The sequence below is a fragment of the Vidua macroura genome, chromosome 16 (genome assembly GCF_024509145.1).
Source record: "Vidua macroura isolate BioBank_ID:100142 chromosome 16, ASM2450914v1, whole genome shotgun sequence".
NCBI lineage: Eukaryota > Metazoa > Chordata > Aves > Passeriformes > Viduidae > Vidua > Vidua macroura.
Window position 1 is genome coordinate 13,721,639 of NC_071586.1, and position 20,744 is coordinate 13,742,382.

The window sequence follows — 20,744 nt, forward strand, 5'->3', positions numbered from 1 at the left end:
GGTGGGGATTGGTCACAGGTTGGACTTAATGAACTTGGAGGTTTTTTCCACCTTTGGTGGTTCTGGGATTCTGTGTCCTGTTAGAGCTGAGCTCTCAACCCATAAAATCCTGTATTTATAACAGCTAGTGGGCAAATGAAGCTGCAGGTGTCAGCGTGGTCTGGCTTCTGTGCTGATCCTTTGTCCCCAGGTTCCTTTTGCAGTTCAGCTCCGAGCCTCAGGAGCTCACTGAGGCATTTGCACACAGCTTTATTCACAGGGTGTATTCCTCCTCCCTGTGCTGCTGCCTTGCTGTGCTCTGAGGGGATTAGCTGGCTCGTGGCATTGCTTTACAAAGCTTAAAATTGTCATTTCTGCTGAAAATGCAGAAGTGTCTTAACCCCAATGACTAAATTTACCACTTCCTCTGGAACCAGAGTTGCTTCATACCCTGCTCGTTTCTCGGCTCTGTTACTGTGGAAGATCAGCTCTGAGTGGCAGCCACTGTTCTCCATCACAGAACTGGATCCTTCTCTGGTTTCCTTGTGTCTCCCATCTTCTCCCCTGGCAGTCAGGCTTGGCTTTACAATTTCCTCTCCCTTCTATACATAAAATAATGAGTGTTTCATTTCTTGCAGTCAGGGGATCTGGGGGGTAGCAGAGAGGGAAGGGGTGAGTGAGTGCATCCCTGTGCCCAGGAGGGAAGGCTTGAGCACATCCAGGCGGGAATGGGATAAAAACTAGTTGCTCTGAAGCAGGAGGTGATAAAACCAGAGGGCTGGATGTCTGCTGCGTGGGGATCCAGGCATGGTGACCACGGCCGGCCTGGCACTGGGTCCCACTGGGCTCTGCGGGATGCAGGAACCAGCAGCAGCTGCTGCCGAGGGCGGGCGGATCCAGGCTCCGCGGGGTCCTGCGGATCTCCCCGGCCGTGGGAGGCGATGCCGACGAGCGTCTCGCCCCGGGTGGGCTCCAAGCACGGCTGTTCCCTGCTGGGGGCCAGCACAGGCAGCACAGGGAGTCCCCATCCCTCCGAAACGCATCGGGGGCCGGGGGTGAACAACACCCGCTGCTAGAGGGAGACGCCGGGGATCCTTCTCTTCTGTTCTCCTGGCTGTATCCTTCCCTGGAGCACCCAGGGCGAGGTGCCCACGTCCCACCGAGCGGCCGGGAGCATCCCGGGGCCGGGGGCCCGTCCACGTGCGGCGGTGCCGGAGCGGCCTGGCCCGCAGGCACAGGGGCAGGGCGGCCGCAGAGCTGCTCTGCGCTCCCCCAACGCCCACGTAAGGAAGTGGTTGCACTTCTCGGAGAGGAAAAGGGAAGTCGGGCTGCCTCGGCGGGGCAGGCACAGCTCCCGCCGCTCGCTCCGGGCTCCGTTCGTGTCGACTGCCCAGAGTCCATGAACGAGCCCCGCCGTCCAGGAACTGAGCCCAGCCCGCCCTGCCCGGCAAGGTAAGGACGGGCTCTGCCGCCCGCCAGGACCGGGGCTGTCCCGTGGGGCTGTGGCTGTCACCGCTCCTGGCGCTCACACCCTGCTCGAGGGTTCGGGGGGTCCCCCCGGGCTGGGGTCAGGGGGGTGCAGGCAGCCCCTTGCCCCCTGCGAATTTCGCTGTCGCTGCGTTTTGGATGTTTTGGGGTTTTCTCCCAGCTTTGTCAGCAAGTTTCAGGGTTTTTTTTTTTTCTCTTGCCGGCGGTCTGACAGCTCTGAGGGGGTGGAAAGAGCCGTCCTGTGGGGGTCCCCTCGGGGTTGGTGCCGGCAGGGACGGAGCTGCCACAATCTGTCCTCCCCTGGGACGGGGGTGTCCCCTCGGGGCCCGGCTGGCTCCTGGGGTACCCCCCACCAGCCCTGGGCTCTGAGGACGGGTGTCCCCAGCCTGGCTGGCAGGAGCAGGGTGGGGTGACACCCTTCAGCTGCCGCAGGGAGCAGAGGGGCTCCCGGGGGTGGGTGTTGTGGTCTTGGTGGTGCAGGGGTCCACCACAGTGTCCGGGGAGAGTTTCAGGGGGTCCCAGCTCCCAGCAGGATCCTCAGTGGGTGCAAACCCTCCTCCCGCCATCCCGCCAGGCTCGTAAAAACCCAAAGCCCGGCTCCTCTGGTGTGTGGCTTCCTCCCGGGACTGGGAGGAGCCCCCGGCACTCGGCTCTGCCAAGGTTTGGTTATCTCCTCCGAGGATGTTTCCGAACTGCTTGGACTGGCCGGGGAGATAACGGAGCTGTTCCAGCTCCCAATCCCGCCCTGTCTGGCCTTCGGAAAATTCCCATTTTCCTCCCTCAAGAGCCCCTGGTTTGGAGGGGTGGGGGAGGGATGTAACCACAGCCCCTCTGCTGCTCTTCCCGGCTGGGGAAGGGGCTGCCGAGCCCCCGTGGGTCACTCAGCCAGCGGGGAACTGGCTCTAAAGGGGCCGTGGGGGAAATAAAACAGCACCCGCTGCAGGGAGCGGCCCGGGCCCCCGCAGCCCTCACTCCTTCCCGTGTCTGGCAAAGACTTCCGTCCCTGGCACGGCGGCTGAGCTCGTCCCTTCGGGCTGGCACTCAGCAAGGGAGCAGCGGGGACCCCCAGGGAGGAAAGTTCATGCCTCTGAGCTCCCAAACCACGGAAAAAGTAAAAGTATTGCTGTTTTCTTAGTGTCGAAGCCAGAACGCACCTCGGTCCTGCCTCCCCTCCCTCCTGCAGGGAACCCTTTGAGCCCGGTGCCCATTTCAGCCAAATCCCCTTTTCACACGTTTTCCCTCTCCTGATCTCTTGCAATGCCCCTGTCGCTGATGGTTTTGTCCGTCCCTCGTGGTGCTGCTCCATCCGCAGGGCTCGAGGGAGAGGCCGTGGTGGCAGCAGCTTTGTACCCTCCTTGGGACACCCTGTGCTGCATTCCAGGGGATCGGCGGGGCTGGACAGGGCAGCTGCCTCCTCATCCCGGCCCACGTCCTTGGCCAGGGGCTGTGCGACAGCGGGGCTGTCCTGCATCAGCACTGGAATTTCTCCACATGCAGAAGGCAGCTGATGGAGCTCCTCAGATTTTCTTTTCCTCAGCCCAGGGATGGAGCTTTGCTAAGAGGGACGTTTTTTCCTTCCCCTGGAGTTTTTAGCTGCCAAAGAAAACGGGACGTATTCCCAAAATAGCCGAGAGCAGGCTGTGAGTAATTCCCGTCATCAGCCACGCCCTGGTGAGGTGTTTCCCTGCATCCCTGCGCTCCCTGGGCCGGATGGCCAAGGGGCTGTGGCGCTGCTCCGAGCCCTTCCCGCTCCCGTGGCACCTGGAGGGGCCTCTGGGGCAAACTGCTCCATCCCATGGCAGCTGGGGACCAGCAGGAATGGTGGGAGCTCGGCCAGGAGAAGGGATGAGCACTGATGGGATGGAAGGGCCTCCATGGGGCTTTGGCTCTTCCTAAATGAGAGGTGTGGAAGGAGGGAGTGGATCTGGCCCTGTTGGGGTGGAGAGAGGAGGTGCTGCCCGTGGTGGGACCCCAGGGGTGCACATGGGGCTGTTGGCACCAGGGTCCCTGTGTCCCCAGCCAGCTCCTGCCCAGCAAGTTCCAGCCAGCTGGAGCAGGATGACAGCAGGGTTTAGAAATTCCTGGAAATGGACAGTTTCTGAGTTTGGAAATCCTCAGGAGAACCCTCTCCCCGGCAGAGGAGAGACATGGTGGGCTGCAACACAGGACTGATCCCAGTGGGAAGGATCATTCTGTGGGGCTGGGATCTTGTCCCTGTGGCTGCAGCAGCGTGTCCTGACAGCCTGGGGGTCTCTCCCTGTCCCCAGCCCGTGAGCCATGGCCTACCACAGCTTCCTGCTGGAGCCCATCAGCTGCCATGCCTGGAACAAGGACCGCACCCGTGAGTACGCCTGGGGCACCCCGAAATTCCCAAGGACATCCCCAGGCACAATCCTGGCTCAACATCCCCGGGGCGGGGCAGAGCTGGCTTGGGGCTGGGTTTGGGGAAGCAGATCCTGCCACGGGCAGATTTGGGGGCTGGGACTGCACATCCCCCTGTGTCCCCCGGTGCCAGTGCCGGGACCGAGCCTGGCACGGGGGTGCCAGCAGAGCGTCCAGCCCCGAGGCACCGGCCGGGGAGGGAGGGACGCGGAGCAGAGCCGGGTGATTCACGGGCGATGGCATTTCCCGAGCGCGGCCCGGGGGATGCGGGAGAACAAAAAGGGCTTTCTCTGCTGCGGCCGGAGCGCCGGGCGGGCGGGGCGGGATGGGGCTGGATTTGGGAGCTGTGCACCCCCAGCCATCCTGTTCCATCCCATCCCATCCCATCCTGTCCTGTTTCATCCCCCCAGCCCCATGGGACCACACCGTAGGGAAGGGATGACTGTGGGGTGTGGGGTTCTCCCTTCCCCTAGGGACAATTTGCAGCATTAGGGCAGTGCAGGACCAGGGCTGGGGGGCTTGGTGGGACCCCCCCCCCCCAGGCAGCTGGGGCTCAGTGGGGACCAGGAGCCCAGGAAGGGGTGGGTGGGTGCTGGTTGGCCCTGCGGAGCCTGTGACCCAGGGGAGGGCTTTGCCCTGGCCACTGTCACCCCCCAGAGATCGCCCTGTGCCCCAACAACCACGAGGTTCACATCTACCGCAAGGATGGGGCCAAGTGGAGCAAAGTCCACGAGCTGAAGGAGCACAACGGGCAGGTGACAGGTGAGTCACAGCTGGCAGAGGGGACAGGGACACGGATGGTGCCCAGAGCTGCTCCCAGCCCTGCTCGTGGCACTGGTGCCCAGTGGATGGGGGTTGTGCAGGGGTGGAGGAGAGTGGAGCAGGTTGTGTCCAGCTGAAGGCAGCCAGGGGTGGGATGGATGGGATGGGAGAGATGGAGAGGGATGGGGTGGAGGGAAGGAGGGAGAGAGAGATGGGAAGGGACAGGGACGGATGGGAGAAATGGGGTGAGATGGATTGGGATGATGTGGGATGGATGGGAAGGGAAGGGATGGGGTAGGGTGGAATGAGGAATGGATGGGTGATGGATATATAGGAGGGATGGGATGGGACGGGAAGGGACGGGATGGGATGGGAAGGGATGGGGTGGAATGAGATGTATGGACGAGAGAGATGGGGTGGGATGGGTTGACATGGAATGCTTTGATGTGGGAGGGATGGTGTGGGGCAAAGAGGAGCTGTGGATCAGAAACCACCCAGAACAACCACACCTTCAGACACCCCCCAGCCCTGAGTGCCACCATTCCCATTCCCGAGGCTCCCTGGGCCACCATGGGCCACCATCATCTCCCTCTGCCTTCCAGGCATCGACTGGGCCCCTGAGAGCAACCGGCTGGTGACGTGCGGGACCGACCGCAATGCCTACGTGTGGACCCTCAAGGGCAACGTCTGGAAGCCCACCCTGGTCATCCTGCGCATCAACCGCGCCGCCCGCTGCGTCAAGTGGTCCCCCAAGGAGAACAAATTCGCTGTGGGCAGCGGCTCCCGCCTCATCTCCATCTGCTACTTCGAGCAGGAGAACGACTGGTGGGGCTCTGAGTGGGTCTGTCCTGAGGGAAAAAGAGAGGAGATGGATGATGGATGGATGGATGGATGGATGATGGATGGATGGATGGATGGATGATGGATGGATGGATGGATGGATGGATGGATGGATGGATGGATGGATGAGGGATGGATGGATGGATGGATGGATGGATGGATGGATGATGGATGGACAGATGGATGGATGGATGGATGATGGATGGGTGGATGGATGGAGGGATGGATGGATGAGGGATGGATGGATGGATGGATGGATGGATGGATGAATGATGGATGGACAGATGGATGGATGGATGGATGATGGATGGGTGGATGGATGGGTGGATGGATGGATGGATGATGGATGGATGGCAGATGGATTGGGAAATAAGAGACTGGAGGAGCTGGAGGTGGAGACAGATGGGGAAATGGAGGGATGGACTCCCCATGCCCAAGCTGCTACTGCAGGAAGGTGGCCCAGGGCAGCTCCTGGCGCATTTGTAGCCCTGACCAACATCAGCCAGCTCCCCAAAATCCCAGGGGGGCTCTGGGGATGGTGATGCTGCCCCTCTGCTGCCACCCCCTCTCCACACAGGTGGGTGTGCAAGCACATCAAGAAGCCCATCCGCTCGACGGTGCTCAGCCTCGACTGGCACCCCAACAACGTCCTCCTGGCCGCTGGCTCCTGTGACTTCAAGTGCAGGTGAGGAGCAGGTGTTGGGTGACTGGGGAGCCTCATGCAGGGAGATCCCCAAGGATGGACTGGGGGGTAAGCTTCACTCCCAGTGCTGTTTGGAGCAGGGAATGGAGCACGGGGGAGATGCAGGGAGCTCTGGGGACCATCCCAGGTGTACAGCACCCATGGGAGGTAGGGGGGCACCCCACAGGCTCTGCCAGGGAAACTGAGTCGCACAGTTGAGGCAAGGGGGAGGGATGAAGTTGGCACAGATCCTGCATCCAGGGACACATGGAAGGCTCTCCCCCTCCCAGGATCTTCTCAGCCTACATCAAGGAGGTGGAGGAGCGGCCCAGCCCCACGCCCTGGGGTTCCAAGATGCCCTTTGGGGAGCTGATGTTTGAGTCGAGCAGCAGCTGTGGGTGGGTGCACAGCATCTGCTTCTCAGCCAGTGGCTCTCGTGTGGCCTGGGTGAGCCACGACAGCACCCTGTGCCTCGCCGACGCTGGCAAGAAGATGGCGTAAGCAGGGCTGGGGACAGGAGGGGGCTTGAGGGGACTGGGGGAGGCTGTACTGGGGGTGGCAGCAGGGGTTGACCCCCCCAAACCAACACAGGGATGCAGGTATCTGGGTTGGGTTGGGCCAAGAGCAATCCCAGAGTGTTCCTGCACATGGGTGGGGGAGATGGAAGGGTTCAGCCTCAGGAGCTGGGTTAGCCCTAGAGCATCCCTGGGAATCTATGAGTATCCCCTGAGCATCTCTGTACTTGGGTGGGGGAGGTAGAGGGTTTCAGCCTCAGGAGCTGGGTTAGCCCTGGAGCAGCCCTGGGTATCCCTGACCATCCCTGAGCATCCCTGGAGTATCTCTGAGTATCTCTGACCATCCCTGGGTATTCCCTGAGCATCCCTGTACCTGGGTGTAGGACACAGAGGGCTCAGGCCCAGGACCTGGGACACCCCTGAAACATCCCCAGCTCAGCACGGGTGGAGGAGGTGGTGTCTCCCCTTGTGTTTCCACCCGTGTGATGAGCTGTGCCAGTCTCAGCACTGAGGCTGAAGCTCAGCTCGTGTTTCACACCTCGCAGTGTTGCCTCCCTGTGCACCGAGACCCTGCCCCTGCTGGCTGTCACCTTCATCACCGAGAACAGCCTGGTGGCCGCGGTGAGTCCGGCCGGGGCCACGGGCTGGGTGCTGCGGCTGGAGCCGGCCGGGGGGTGCTGAGCAGGGCAGGTTTGTTCCCCAGGGCCACGACTGCTGCCCCATGCTGTTCACCTACGAGGAGAGCCAGGGAGTCCTGACCTTCGGGGGGAAGCTGGACGTCCCCAAGCAGAGCTCCCAGCGCGGCCTCACCGCCCGCGAGCGCTTCCAGAACCTGGACAAGAAAGCGAGCTCGGACACGGCCAACGCCAGCCTGGACACCCTGCACAAGAACAGCATCAGGTGTGGGCTGGGGCAGGCTTGGGGTCACCTCGGGGGCTGCTTGGGGGTGATGATCCCTGAGCATCCCCTGGGTGTGCTGCTATCCAGCTCAGGAGCTGGGACAGCCCTGGAACATCCTTGGATAGCCCCAGAATGTCCCTGAGCATCCCTGCAAGTGGGAGGGAGAAACTGAGGCTCCAACATCAGGAGCTGTGACAGCCCTGGATATCCCTGAGTTCCCCATGGTATTCCCAGAGAATCCTTGCATGTGGGAAGGGGAGATAGAGAGGTCTAGTCCCAAAAGCTGGGACGGTTCTGGAGCATCCTTGGAGCATCCCTGGGTATCCCCAGGCATCCTTGTCTATCCCCAGTGCCTTCCTGCACTGGTGGTAGAGATGAAGGAGTCCAGCCCCATTGCCACCCCTAAGGGCTCAGCCCTGGGACTGATTGCTGCTCCCTCTTTGCACCCACAGCCAGATCTCGGTGCTGGCTGGTGGGAAGGACAAGTGCTCCCAGTTCTGTACCACGGGGATGGATGGGGGCATGAGCATCTGGGATGTCAAGGTAAGGAATTCCCGTGGACCCCTCAGGCTGGGAGTACCAGCACTGAGCCATCCCAGTTCCCCCCTTCCAGCTCCCCAACCACCTCCGGTTTCTTTGGGAAGCAACGAGCTCATGAACACCCTCCTGTTTCATTTCAGAGCCTGGAGTCGGCGCTGAAGGATCTCAAGATCAAATGAAGGAATCATCCGGGAAGGGCATCCCAGCTTCCAGCTGCCCCTGCTCTGCCCCTTGCCTGCCGCCCTCTGCCACTCCCCTGTGCCACACGACCCAGCCACAATGCCACCAGTGCCTGTCCCCGCTGCCAGCCAGCCCTGGTGGCTGTTTCCAGACAAGGAAAACCATTTTTCTTACTATTTTTGTTACCATCCTTCCTGATGCTGGTCATACATTGCTTGGAGAAATAGCAAATAAAGGATTTTCCTGAATAAATCAAAAGGGGGTTTTCTTTGCACTTTTTTAGAACAAGATCAGTGCAAACACAGGGGTGATCAGGGCAGATCACAGTGCTGTGCCACATCTCACCACAGGTGGTCACATCCTTTTTGCCACCACTCCTGAGGGGGAATTGGGATTATGGGGATAAAGGGAATGTTACTTTTCCATTCCCCACTTCAGCACCATTTCAAAACAGGATTGGTGTTAGGCAAAAGGAAGGGCAGAGGATGGAAGTGGGCAGAGAGCACAGGTTTCCCATTCTCTGAATTCCCTGGTAAAGTCCTGTCAGGTGGGCAATTCCCAAACCTGGAGCCAGCTCAGAGACCTTGGGCTCCCCAGATAATCCTGCACCTTCCCATGGCCTGGGAATGGAGCACTGGCTGCCAGAGTGACAGTGACATTTGAGTTCTTCTCCAGCCCTCAGTAAGTGGGAGGTGTTACTTGGAGAAGATTTTTCCACTCATTTCTATGCATTCACAAGCCTCAACTCTCTCACCCTGTGGCTCCTGCCCTGCTCCATCCCAGCATCAGCCCAAAAACTCCCCCTGTCCTGCCCCATCCACCTCCCTGTGCTCCAAGGATCACCCAAACTTCCCATGTCAGGCTGTCCCCAGCACATCAGCTCCTCCCTCCTGGAGCTGACAGCACAGGCACCTCTCCTGCCAGCACTTGCTCATCTTCCACAACTGCCTGAGAGCATTTCCTATCCCAAATCTTGGCTTGGTCTGAGCTGTGGCTTGAGCCAGCAGTTTGACTGTCACTGTGACAGTCCCTGGGGCACAGTCCTGTGTCACACCCTTGTGCTCAAGTCCCCGCAGCCAGGCACGGCCAGGGTGACACGGAACAAATCCCGTTTGTCACCCTTCATCTCCACAGCTGCAACCCCTCTCCCAGTGACTTCAGTGCTCCAAGCCCTGGGGGTGGATCCGCAGCCTCTGGGAAGTGTGGGAAGCACTGGTGTCCCTGGACAGGCTGGCAGCAGGGCTCCCAGACGCCCTGGGGCACAGCAGGCTGGAACATCTCCCCTCCAGAGACATCTGAGAGGAGGTGACAGTGCGGTGACTGCCCTTCTGACAGGGGACCAGGCCAGACAGTGGCCTGAGGGTAATTGTTTCCTCCACCGTGGTAAACAGATTGTGCAAGACATCCATCAGAATCGGCAGGAAAAGCTTTTTCCCTCCAGGCTGTGTGTGCTGAGGGAGCTCCTGAACCCAGAGCCGAACTCCACATCACTCCAGCAGCCCCCAGCTGCAGCTGTGCCTCCCCCAGGACCCCCCAGCTGTGCCCTTCACACACACACGAGGCCACAGCAGTTCTGATAACTTACAGTTTAATCAGCCAAATATACAAGTTCTCTTGGTGGTTTTTAAACTTGATCAAGTTGGTTTTTTTTTTTTTTGCCTTTTTTTTTTTCATCTGGATCTGACACAATAAATGTTGTTTGTTTTTCTCCTTTAAACAAAGGATGATGTGGTTAAAAACTGGCACTATCCCTAATAAGGAGGAGAAAAAGAAAATGAAGAGGAGGGAAAAGGGGAGACTGGCTGCAAGAAAGGAGGGATGAATCCAGGAAGGAACGGCACTCCAGATGTCCATGAAGTCAGGCTCCCAGCTTATACTGCAACGCCCTGCAGCAAAATTTGATGGGCTCTTTGCCAACTGGATTCCTCAGATACATTATCCTTTGGGATTTCATACCAAGTCAGTTCCCCACCCCATGCCCCACCCCAAAACGACCCCACAATCTATTTTCTTGCAATCTAGTATTTGAAGCACCTCCCCTCCCACACAGCTCCCTCCCACCCTGCCCCCCTCCCACCATCTACGAGTTCTTGATCCTAAAAACAGCAAAAACATTCGTGTTTCCAAACTGTTACAGGGAATTGCTGTCCAGCACAGCTCTGCACTGCAGAGAGCAGCTGCCCCTAACCCCAAATGGAAATCTGTGCCAGGATGAGGACAAACACATCGTCAGTGTCTCTTGGAGGTGGAGGTGAGGTCAATGCTGCAGGACGCCCTGCGTGGCAGCGATGGAAGGCAGAGCTCCTGGCAGGACCAGGCACAGTTCCCTGGTGTTTCCTCCTCTTGCATGGCCTGTGCTTACTTGTTAAGGGATAGTGACTGCAGTCTTTTACCTGCCATGGCCGCTTCGTCTTTTGCTGGGGAGGAAAACAACAGAGTTTCATCATTTCATGGTGCACGTCAGGGTCTGGGGGAGTTTTGGCAGCCCCAGGGATCTGAACCCTGCCAGGTGGCTAATGGAAAAATCCCACCCTTCCCACCAATTTCTCAGAGGTAAGAGGCACAGCTCCTCTTGATGTTCCCTTCTATCCCTGGTCTCTCTCCAGGTGCCCACAAACCACCCTGATGCCCACATTTCTCAGTGGAAGCCACCAAGCAGCCGTGTTCAGACTGCTGGCTCACACCTCCCAGGGAAAGGCCAGGAAGGGAAGGAGTGCTGGGAACTCCTTGGGCAGTTCAGATCCCCACATGCAAAGCAGATAAATCACCCAGCACAAGGAGCCTGCTACACCCCCAAACTGGAGCCAGCATTGCCTGGGAGGCAGGGGACAAGATGGATATCAAGGGCAATTCCCTTCTCTCTTTCCCTGCTCCAGTGCCCAAGTTCTTGTTTATGAAGCAAGAACTTTATGAGAGGGAAACACCTGAGTCTGGCTTTGCTGGGGGGAGTTGATGACACACAGGCTCAGAGGAGGGATGTGTACCTCTGCAGGCATGGCATGGAGAGGCAGGAGAATGTGATTAATTATTCTCTAACCTTTTCTTTCTTCTTCTTTCTTTCTGGCAGCTTCTTCCCTTTGCTTCCGAATGATGGCTAATCGGGCAAGGTCTGCCTTGGCTTGCTCTGTTTTCCCAGCTAGGTGCATTTTCATGTATCTTTCTTTTGCCTTCTGCTTCTCTATTTCCTCTCTGCCCAAAGGAAGCACACCAGTCACCAGAGTATCCAGGCAAGCCCACGGGAACAGGCAGAGTGGGGCTTTCCAACGAGGAAAAACCCCAAAACTGGGGGTCCTTCACCAGTTTTCAAGCACAGGTTCTGCCTATTTGCAGAGTAAGGTGAGATTATTTCTACCTTCTTTCAGCTAAGTAAGGACACAGACACACAAGGAGGTCAAATGAATTAGCCCCACATCACAAGAACTGTGACATGTTTTACTCTCAAAGGTGTGCTTCTGCTGAAGCAATCTATCCCAAATAAAAAAGATTAAACCTTCCCTTCCAAACCTCACCACTGCTAAATGAAACTAGAAGATTAAACTTTGGTTTTCAGGTAATTTGTCTGCCCAGATAAAAATTTCACCACAATATCTGGAATCTGGGAAACTGCCACCTGTCACCAGAGCACCTTCTGCAATGAGACTGAAGTGGATCCAAAGTGACCTCTGGTTAATGGATTTCTGTTCTGATTTTTGGCATAAGACTCCGGGAAAGGAATGGCCTAAATCCCTTTCACAGCAGTATGATTTCAGGGTTTCTGTTAGGTGTGATTTTTGGCATAAAACCTTAGGAAAGGAACGGCCTAAATCCCTTTCCCTCAGAACACCAGGGCAGGCTGCCTGGCTCCAGGATGGCCACAGCTGCTCCCAGAGGACAGACAAACTCCTGGGAAGTTTCTAAGGAACCACATTTTGAAGCACAGTGAGCCCACTTTGCTGCTGCTCAGTGCCTGCTTTAGACAGCAACGCACATTTAAGGGCCTCCCTGAAACACTGACACAGAGCAGGGAAAACACCTCCCTGCATCTAGCTGCTGCCAGCAGCAAGGCTGAAACTCCAGGGGAGCAGGGAACACTCACCTCTCTCGTCGTGAGAGCTCCTTGGGTCCATCCAGGTCCAGCTGAGTGACTTTTTTGGTTGTCTGAATGACACGGTTGGGGTTCTCTATGTCTATCAACCCCTCCACTCCTTTGCGCTTTTGCTGCAGGTCAAGAACAAGAGGGAGCTTGAGGAGCTGTCACAGCCAGCTCTGGTTGTACCAGAGCTCCCCAAACACACTGCAAAGCACCCCAAAAGCACAAGTCAAGATTTCACTACAAGCCAGCAAAACCATTTTATGAATCAAGGCACCTTCAGCCTTTTAAAAAATCTTGTTGCTTTTGTATTTAATTTGTAAATATTCACAAGTTCTCATTCTGAGGGCAAAATGCTGTCAAGTGAGCATTTTTTTGGTTTCTAAAAGTAGTTCTATAAAAAATGCACACCAGGTAGTTCTGCTCAGAATCCAGAGTGTGCATCTCCCCACCAGCCCAAGTATTAGGTGCATTAAGTGCCCTGAGAATGCAGTACCTGATAATCCTCATCATCTTCATCACTCTCATCTGAATCTAAAGATTTCTTCTCCTTTTTAGGGTCCCCTGTTGCTCCTTCACCTCCTTCTTCTTGCTCCTCCTCTTCCTACAAAATCAGAGGAAATGTATGTCACTAAAAATCCCAAACCCAGCTCCTAAATGAGATTTTGGAGGGATGAGACAGCTCTGAGCACTGGTGTTCCTGACGTGGCCTTGTGCCACCAAGGGGGTGTGGCTGTCACAGAATGAGGGCTCCTCCTCAGCAACAGCATCACCTCCAAACAACTCTGCTGGTCTCTCTAACAGGAAAATGACTGTAAAAGACACCACTGGCACTTTACTTTCCCCAAATGAAAGCTCTCAAAGAAGAATTCTGGCCTGGGTTTCCACTGCACACTACCTCAGAGACTGGAAACTACACGGATGCAGCTTAGAGCTTATTCTGGGTCTGGATAAATAAAAACACCTAGAGGAGAAAATTAACAACCATCAACCAGAACATTATTATCCAAGGAATTACAGCCTTTTTAGCACAGCTTCCACCAGTCAGAACCTGGGAATTAATTTAGCATCATAAGAAGAACCAGCATGGGTGTGAACAGCTTGTTTTACACTACCAACATCTCTCATCAAGCAATTAGCAAAGTGGATGAGCAAGGAACAGTAAGAGAAGTAATTTTGTTAATTGTGGGGGGTGTTTTTTAAGCTTTCCTTAATATATCAGTGTTAGATGTAACCATCACTATGTGATATGGATTATCACAAAAAAGAAATCCTTCTCCAAGAGCAGTTCTCTGGTTTGCTGTGAAAGAAGATACACATTTCAAGTGGGTCCTGCTTTTCTGTTCCACTTCCAGTCAGTATTTTTATTAACAACATGGAAGCAGAGAACACTTACACAGTTTGTGAATGACATCACACTGGTAGGAGTTGGAATTATTTTGGAAAACAGGATGAGACTCATAAGTGGTTTCAGAATTTGGAAATATGGCATGAATCCAAGAAGGTGGAATCAGAAACTAGCCAAGAGGAGTTACAGTTTGGAAGAAGAAATCCAACACGAAGCTGGAATATGTGGGTAAGCAGCAAACCAAGCAATCATCTCGAGTTCCAGCTGGGCAAAACATTAAAAAGGACTCAACACTATGGCTCAGAACTGCTTGAGAGAGTCATCTCAAAGGTATTCACCAGGATTTCCTACATGGGCTGTAATTATCCTCCTGTGGTCAGCGCTGTGAGGCCTCAGTTGGAATTGTGCATTTGGGCTGAAGCAGCCCTTCCAGAAAGTCACAGAAAAATATCAGAGTGTCACCAGAGCTGTGATAAGTTGGGAATAAAGAGAGCAAGAGCCCCAAAATGCAGCCAAGGCTTTTATGACAGCAGTCAGGTCGTGGTGGAAGTGGGGGGAGCTGTTACAGTCCAATGCTGGAGCACAGAAACACACCCAAGAGAGGCTCCACACCAGAAACTTTTTTATCTTTCCCTACAAAGCAGAGGCAAACAATAAAATCTTGTGTCCAGGAAGAAGTCAAAGGAGTTTGGTCCATAAATCTACGATAGAAAGAGGGCAAATACAATAATTTCAATATACAGTAACATGTGAAGATGTGGCCCTTGTTCTCCAAAGCCAAGCTGCAGAACATGGATAAAAAAATGAGCTGACACTGGAGACTGAAATGATGAAGTATGGAGAGAAAAGATCTCCAGAGCTGCTGTGTAATCAGCTCCCTGTCCTTTAATCTTCCAATGCTGCCCTGGGTGGTCTCCCAGGCCTCAGGAACCAGACTGGGTGACACCCTGGAGTTTCCCCAGCTGGAGATATTTGGGATCCATAGTGTGATCACAGCTGGAATGATCTGCAGCACTTGGCTAAGCTGCCATTGCTCCTGAGCAGCCAACAACCAGGCTGGATAAGGCAGGAATTAGGAGAGAAAGCACACAAAGGAGCAAACACATACCCTTGCCTTTTGCTTTTCTGCTTGGAGCTGGGCATCAATCTCCTCAGGACTCGTGTACTGCCTTGCTCGGCCTTTGTGGCCTCCTTTTCTACCTGCACAAAACAAAAAAAAAATAACAAATGGTTTAGTGGTAACTTCCAGAAAGGTCTGCTCTTCCTGCAGCACTCAGGATTTTAGGTGTGGATAGGACAAACCAAAATAGCTGCTCTGACAGACCTAAACAAAACCCCCATTGAACCTGGTGAAATGCTCCAAGATTTTTAGGTGAGACACACAGAGAATTGGGATTATTGATATCACCCTTCCCTGCCTGTGCTCGTGGCCTCTCCAATTCCCTTCCCAGGCTGGCAAGGGATGCTCAGTCCCACAGCAGATCCCAGTTTCCTGCACAGGAGGAATCACAATGTGTTCCTGTGGCTGCAACAAACATTCCAACAAGCTTGGCTCCTTAACCTCTCCCACTGTGTTAGGAGAAAATAGGAAGCTATTTGGACAAAAGCTTTGGGAATTACAATGGGAGCTGAAGAAGTCCTAAAAGGAGCCTCCAGTTTTACTGCTTTATGAGGAAAAATAAAAACAAGCCTTTAGGAACCAAGAAGGGGAGTCACTGTGGCTGGCACTGGCCCAAGTTCCAAATTGTGTTCATTAATGAACTGCTGAAGCCATTAATGCTCCCCTCAAGCCACTGCTCTGGTTATGTTCTTCCAGCCCAAAGAACTGGGAAGCAAGTTGGATAGAGCCAATCCACAGTCCTGAGTGAGGGCTGTGGATTGGCAAAAAGCAAACAACTCTGGCAAGGCAGCTCTGAAGTGCCATGGAAGGAGCAGGAAACACTGGATCTCTGTCCTCCTCCCCACTTCACCTGCCTTCACGAGGACAATGGGAACCTTACAGGGATGGGGAGGGGTGAGGGATCACCCCTCCCTCCCTGGCACTGTGTGGGATCCATGGGAGATGTGCCACTGCTCTCTCACTGTCTGCTGCTGGACTGGGAGGCACTGGGAGCCTCAGAGATCCAACATTTTCTGACCAATTCTCCTGGCTCAGCACAGACAAACTCTCACAATGCATTAGCTCTGTCCCAAAACCTCACTGTGAAGCTTTACAGAAATTCCTCAGGTATTTTTCCAAAAGAAATGGGGAGGTCCAGAGAGCAAATTCTTCTCCCTGGATTCAGCTGGGGAAGCTCAAGGGCTCTCAAATCCTAAGCACAACCAAAAGCTTTGGTGCAGCCAGACTGGTGCTTTCTGTTTGTTCCCAGCCATCCCACATGGGAACAATGGCACCCTCTGGAAGGAGATCTGCCATGGGAATGCTCCTGGGGAGACACGACCTCACTGCCCAGCACGTGACATCACCCCAAATGGAACAGCAGTGATGTTTGTGACACACCAACCCCCAAATAACCAAACTGTGCTCCCAGCCCGGCCAGGGCTCCTCACCCAGCTGCGCCAGAATTCCACACTGGGCTCAGGACCAAGGAACACAAACTGCTCATTACTGCAAATAAACACTGGTGATAAGGGGGAGAAGCAACTAAAGAGAAACTATTTTATGTTAAAAGTCTAAAAAGAAGCAAATGGAAGAATGGAGCCCACGGGAGCTCAGCACAGTGCAGGGATGGGGCTCTGCTCCCACAGGGAGATCAAACCTCACATCAGACATGGGGAGCTGGTCCAACACCTGCCACTGACCAGCTCTGTGCCTCAGTTTCCCCACATGAAAACAAGGACAACCCTTCTTTTCCACCTCCGTGAAGCACTTTTAAAGTAGAATCACCTGCAGATTTCACCTGCAGCAAAACCCAGTGGTGCCCAGGCAGGCCCACGTTCAAACACATTTGTCTTCAGCTTTAAACAGTCTAATTAAGGTATTTAGATGAAAGAGAATGGAATTATACTGATGGAATATCTTCTTTTTAAAATCAAAGTATTAGGGAGAAAAAAAGGAGATTAATCTGAAATAATCCTGTAAAAAATTTATTAGCAGCTTGTTTATACCACTCCCTTTTATATTAAACAGTGAGTGCCAAAATCCACTCTTCTGCCATCAATCCAACAACTCCCACTGACTTGGGGGGTCTTCTTCCACAAAGCAAAAGGTTTTAATCAAACACTGAAATAAAGAGCAGGAAATCCTGAGTTACAGGCATTTAAATATGAAAAATGGGGTTATAACCCGCCACGGTTCTTTGCCTTCACATAAACCATGTGAAAGCTTCAGCCCCATCTCCTGTCACTGTGCAAATGGACCCACAACGAAGTGGCTCAATAAAATCTAAGCAAGGGATCAGTTTAGTGCTAAAGGCTGGGAAATGCTGATGAAATAAAGCAGAGCAAACTGCAGGGGAGAGGAATGAGGCGAGATGGCTTTTAACGCGTGTGACCGGGGTTTGCAAGAGCCAAACATGCAGACGGTGCATGTGGAGAAGGTTCTGGGTGGATCCTGCCGAGCCGTGACAGCCGGGCCGTGCCTCATCCCCGCTCCTGAATCACGCCAGGAGCAAGTCCCTGCCCGCTCGCAACACCCAAAACGCGGCGCTGCCGGAGCCACATCAAAGGAGCCGCGTTCGGAGCGCCTGAACCCCCCCCTCAGGGGCGGGACCCCCGCCCGGGACGGCCGCCAGCCCCCGGTAGCCCCGGTGGGGCTGGATCCACCTCCCCGGGGCTCCGTGAGCCCCGTGCCAGGGGAACCGGCCGCGGCTCCCGTTCCAGCGGGAGCACATGGAGCCCAGCCCGGTGCCGCGGGAGGCGCGGACATCCCCAGGGGCTGCTGCTGGGCACAGAACGGGCCCGGCTCCGTGAAGGGCGGGGGGAAGGCACCGTCCCTCGGGGGCGGGGAGCGGGCGAGGCACCCCCGGAGCCCCCGAGAAGGGCGTGGGGGCAAAAAGAACCCGAGACCCCCTCAGAGCCCAGCCGCGGGGACCGCCGTCCGCCGCCGGTGAGGGGGAAAGAGACCCCCGCAGGCTCCCCCAAGGCCGGGACAGCGGGGAGAACGGACCCGCCGCGGCATCTCCACAGCCGGGGCCGAGCACGAGCCCTGCCCGCGCCGGGGCGGCCCACACACCCCCTCAGCCCCTTCCTCTCCGTGCCCCGTGTCCCCCCCCCGCCACCGCTCCCCGCGGGGGGACGCCCGGCCCGGCCCGGCCCCCACCACCTTTCGGCATCGCGGCGATGGCGGCGCGGCCCCCCCGGCCCGAGCGGCGCCCGGAACCGGAACCGGAACCGCCCCCGCCGCAGGCCCCCGCCGCTGGGCTGCCCGCAGCGCCGCCGCTGCGCTCCCGCGCCGCCCTCACGGCGCTCCCGCAGGGGCAGCGGGAGCGGGAGCGGAAGCGGTTCCCTCCCGGTTCTCGCCTCTCTCGGGGCGGCGGCGCGGCCGGCGGGGAGCGTTTCGCTCAGGCAGCGCGCAGGGCAGCCCAGGGGGCGCGGCCACGGGCGGTGCGGCTGCGAGAGGACCCCGGTGACGGCGGCGGCGCGACGGGAGCGGGCGGTGAGCGGGACCGGGACCGGGAGAGAGAGAAACAGGGACAGGGATCCGGGCCAGGGCCAGGGCCAGGGCCAGGACCGGGACCGGGAGAGAAAGAGGGACAGGGATCCGGGCCAGGGCCAGGGCCAGGACCGGGATCGGGACCGGGACCGGGAGAGAAACAGGGCCAGGGATCCGGGCCAGGGCCAGGGCCAGGGCCGGGACCGGGACCGGGAGAGAAACAGGGCCAGGGATCCGGGCCAGGGCCAGGACCAGGACCAGGACCGGGATCGGGGTCAGCACAGGAACCGGAACCAGGACCTGCGGCCTCCCCTCAGCCCGCCAGCCCCGGGTTCCGCTATGGGGCTGTCGGGGCCGGGCCGGCGGCCTCTGTTACCGGGATCTGACCGGAGTTGTCAGGAGACAACTTCAGCTGACAGGAGACAGCTGAAGGAGTGGCTGCCGCGCATTGCTGAGGAGAAAAACTGACTTATCGTGTGGCAGTCACAGAGCTTTCACCTCTTTCACGAGCTCCGTAAAGCTCATTTTTATCCTTATAGTGGAAAGCAGGAAGGGGAGCAGAGAAACCTTAGGAGAAATGTATCTGACAGGTGTTTTTCTTTCCCAGTGATTCTGAGGGAGTGCTGGGAGTTCCCTTTGCCCCTCTCGTTGCCGAGGCAATGCCCAAAGTGAAGAGGAGCAGGAAGCCTCCCCCGGATGGCTGGGAGCTGATCGAGCCCACGCTGGACGAGCTGGATCAGAAGATGAGAGAAGGTGAGTGGGTGTTCTCAGGGATGGGACCCCAAAACAAGCTCACAGGAGCTGCTTCATGAAGACAGGTGCACCTTTTGTGTGTCTGTGCCTCCAGTGGTGCTGCGGGTTGATCCTGGGCCATGCTGGTCCCTAGTTTTGGGGTTATGGGCACAGAGGTTTGGTTCCAGCTGGTTTAGGGATGAAGCTCATGGGTGTGTGGCAGTTCCTGTCCCTGTTGTTGCTGTGGGCGTGAAGTCACCCCCGATCCCACTGTGGGTCATGTCATCCCATTACCACTGGTTTTATATCCTAAAGGAGCTGTTCCAGGCCAGGTCTCTCACATTTGAGTCTCCTCCCATTAATCTCAGTCTTATCCCTGCCATGTATTAAAGTTATGGACGTTCTTGGAACAGTTCACTGCAAAGGGATTGAGGGAAGCACTTGGTCACCTGGTGTTTGTGTTCCCTCCCAGCTGAGACAGAGCCACACGAAGGGAAGAGGAAAGTGGAGTCCCTGTGGCCCATCTTCAGGATCCACCACCAGAAAACACGTTACATCTTTGATCTCTTCTACAAGAGGAAAGCAATCAGCAGAGGTGAGGAGGGCAGGGGCAAACCGGAGTGAGTGAGGTGTTCACCTGTGGACGCCACTGAGTCGGTGGGATCGGGTTTCTGGGGAAGGAGGATGGAGGGAAGGCTTGGCAGCTGCTTTACCTGCTGGTTACTACAGCTGGTAACTCCTGATAGTAAGACTTGTGACAGTGTCTGCTCCTCCCCAGAGCTCTATGAGTACTGCATCAAGGAGGGCTATGCTGACAAAAACCTGATTGCCAAGTGGAAGAAGCAGGGCTACGAGAACCTCTGCTGCCTGCGCTGCATCCAGACCAGGGACACCAACTTTGGGACCAACTGCATCTGCAGGGTCCCCAAAAGCAAGCTGGAAGTGGTGAGTCTCCAGCTTGTTCCTCTGCCCTGCAGTAGTTGTTCTGACTTCTCCCAGCTCAGGGACAGCAGAGGGGGTAGTGCTGTTCTTCCTGGTCATTTCCTCTGCCTTTGCTGGTAGAATTGGTGTCCAGTTGGTGCTGAAGTTACTGTCAGCTTTGGCATTCATTTAAGGTTGTTAAAAATATGGGAAATAACACCAAATTCTGGAACCTCTTCCCACCCAGAGCCATTCCCTGCCTCAAGGTCTGAGCCTGCTGCTCTGGCTTGGCTGTAACACCCTCCTCATGTTTGTTTTTCAGGGCAGAATCATTGAGTGCACTCACTGTGGATGCAGAGGCTGCTCTGGGTGAAGCCTTTTGCCATCAAACTTGTTTTTTGAACTCTGAGGGACATCCTCCTCCTCCTCCTCCTCAATGGACTATGAGTGCAATTACAGCCATTTTCTGTGATGGGATATTTCTGTATTAAATTAAAGCAGCAGCATGATCACCTGGATCGTGCATAAATGGGGGGTGCTTTGGAGTAGGGTTTTGTGTAGCCATTTATTTTAAAATAAAGCTTGCCTTCCTGAGAGAGTGGTGTGATCTTCTGGTGAAACATGCCTGTGCCCCTCTTCTCCTGTTTTTGTTCTGGGTGCTTGAAGGTTGCTCTGCACAGTGAGCTACTGTGGGGTTTTTTTTTTCAACTAAGTCCATTTAAAAGGCTGTGTAGAAAGGAAATACAGTTTCCAAATGTCCAGTCTTGAGTTCTTCCCTGACCACATGCAGATGGAAGCTACATTTCACTGGA

General features: G+C 55.8%; 3 protein-coding genes across 4 annotated transcripts; 2 read left to right on the forward strand and 1 right to left on the reverse strand.

Moving 5' to 3' along the window:
- The first annotated feature begins 1,232 nt into the window (after positions 1-1,232).
- Positions 1,233-8,526, forward strand: ARPC1B (actin related protein 2/3 complex subunit 1B). Its single transcript, XM_053992487.1, has 10 exons — positions 1,233-1,431; positions 3,735-3,808; positions 4,507-4,611; positions 5,214-5,436; positions 6,029-6,136; positions 6,424-6,630; positions 7,194-7,269; positions 7,352-7,548; positions 8,001-8,091; positions 8,229-8,526. Exons 2-10 carry the CDS (start codon positions 3,745-3,747, stop codon positions 8,265-8,267), a joined length of 1,110 nt encoding a protein of 369 aa, XP_053848462.1. The 5' UTR covers positions 1,233-1,431; positions 3,735-3,744; the 3' UTR covers positions 8,268-8,526.
- A 1,313-nt stretch (positions 8,527-9,839) lies between these two features.
- Positions 9,840-18,043, reverse strand: PDAP1 (PDGFA associated protein 1). Its single transcript, XM_053992228.1, has 6 exons — positions 17,950-18,043; positions 14,794-14,885; positions 12,834-12,941; positions 12,344-12,465; positions 11,306-11,457; positions 9,840-10,685 (listed from the first exon to the last, which is right to left on the reverse strand). Exons 1-6 carry the CDS (start codon positions 17,957-17,959, stop codon positions 10,627-10,629), a joined length of 543 nt encoding a protein of 180 aa, XP_053848203.1. The 5' UTR covers positions 17,960-18,043; the 3' UTR covers positions 9,840-10,626.
- Positions 18,044-18,173: 130 nt separating this feature from the next.
- Positions 18,174-20,528, forward strand: BUD31 (BUD31 homolog). Of its 2 annotated transcripts, none has more exons than XM_053992229.1 (5): positions 18,174-18,282; positions 18,887-19,032; positions 19,484-19,606; positions 19,790-19,956; positions 20,255-20,528. In XM_053992229.1, the coding sequence occupies exons 2-5, from the start codon at positions 18,939-18,941 to the stop codon at positions 20,303-20,305; spliced, it is 435 nt and encodes a 144-aa protein (XP_053848204.1). In that variant the 5' UTR covers positions 18,174-18,282; positions 18,887-18,938; the 3' UTR covers positions 20,306-20,528. The 2 variants fall into 2 exon arrangements, with proteins under 2 accessions (XP_053848204.1, XP_053848205.1); XM_053992230.1 differs by lacking the exon at positions 18,174-18,282 and adding an exon at positions 18,541-18,793.
- Positions 20,529-20,744: the final 216 nt, after the last annotated feature.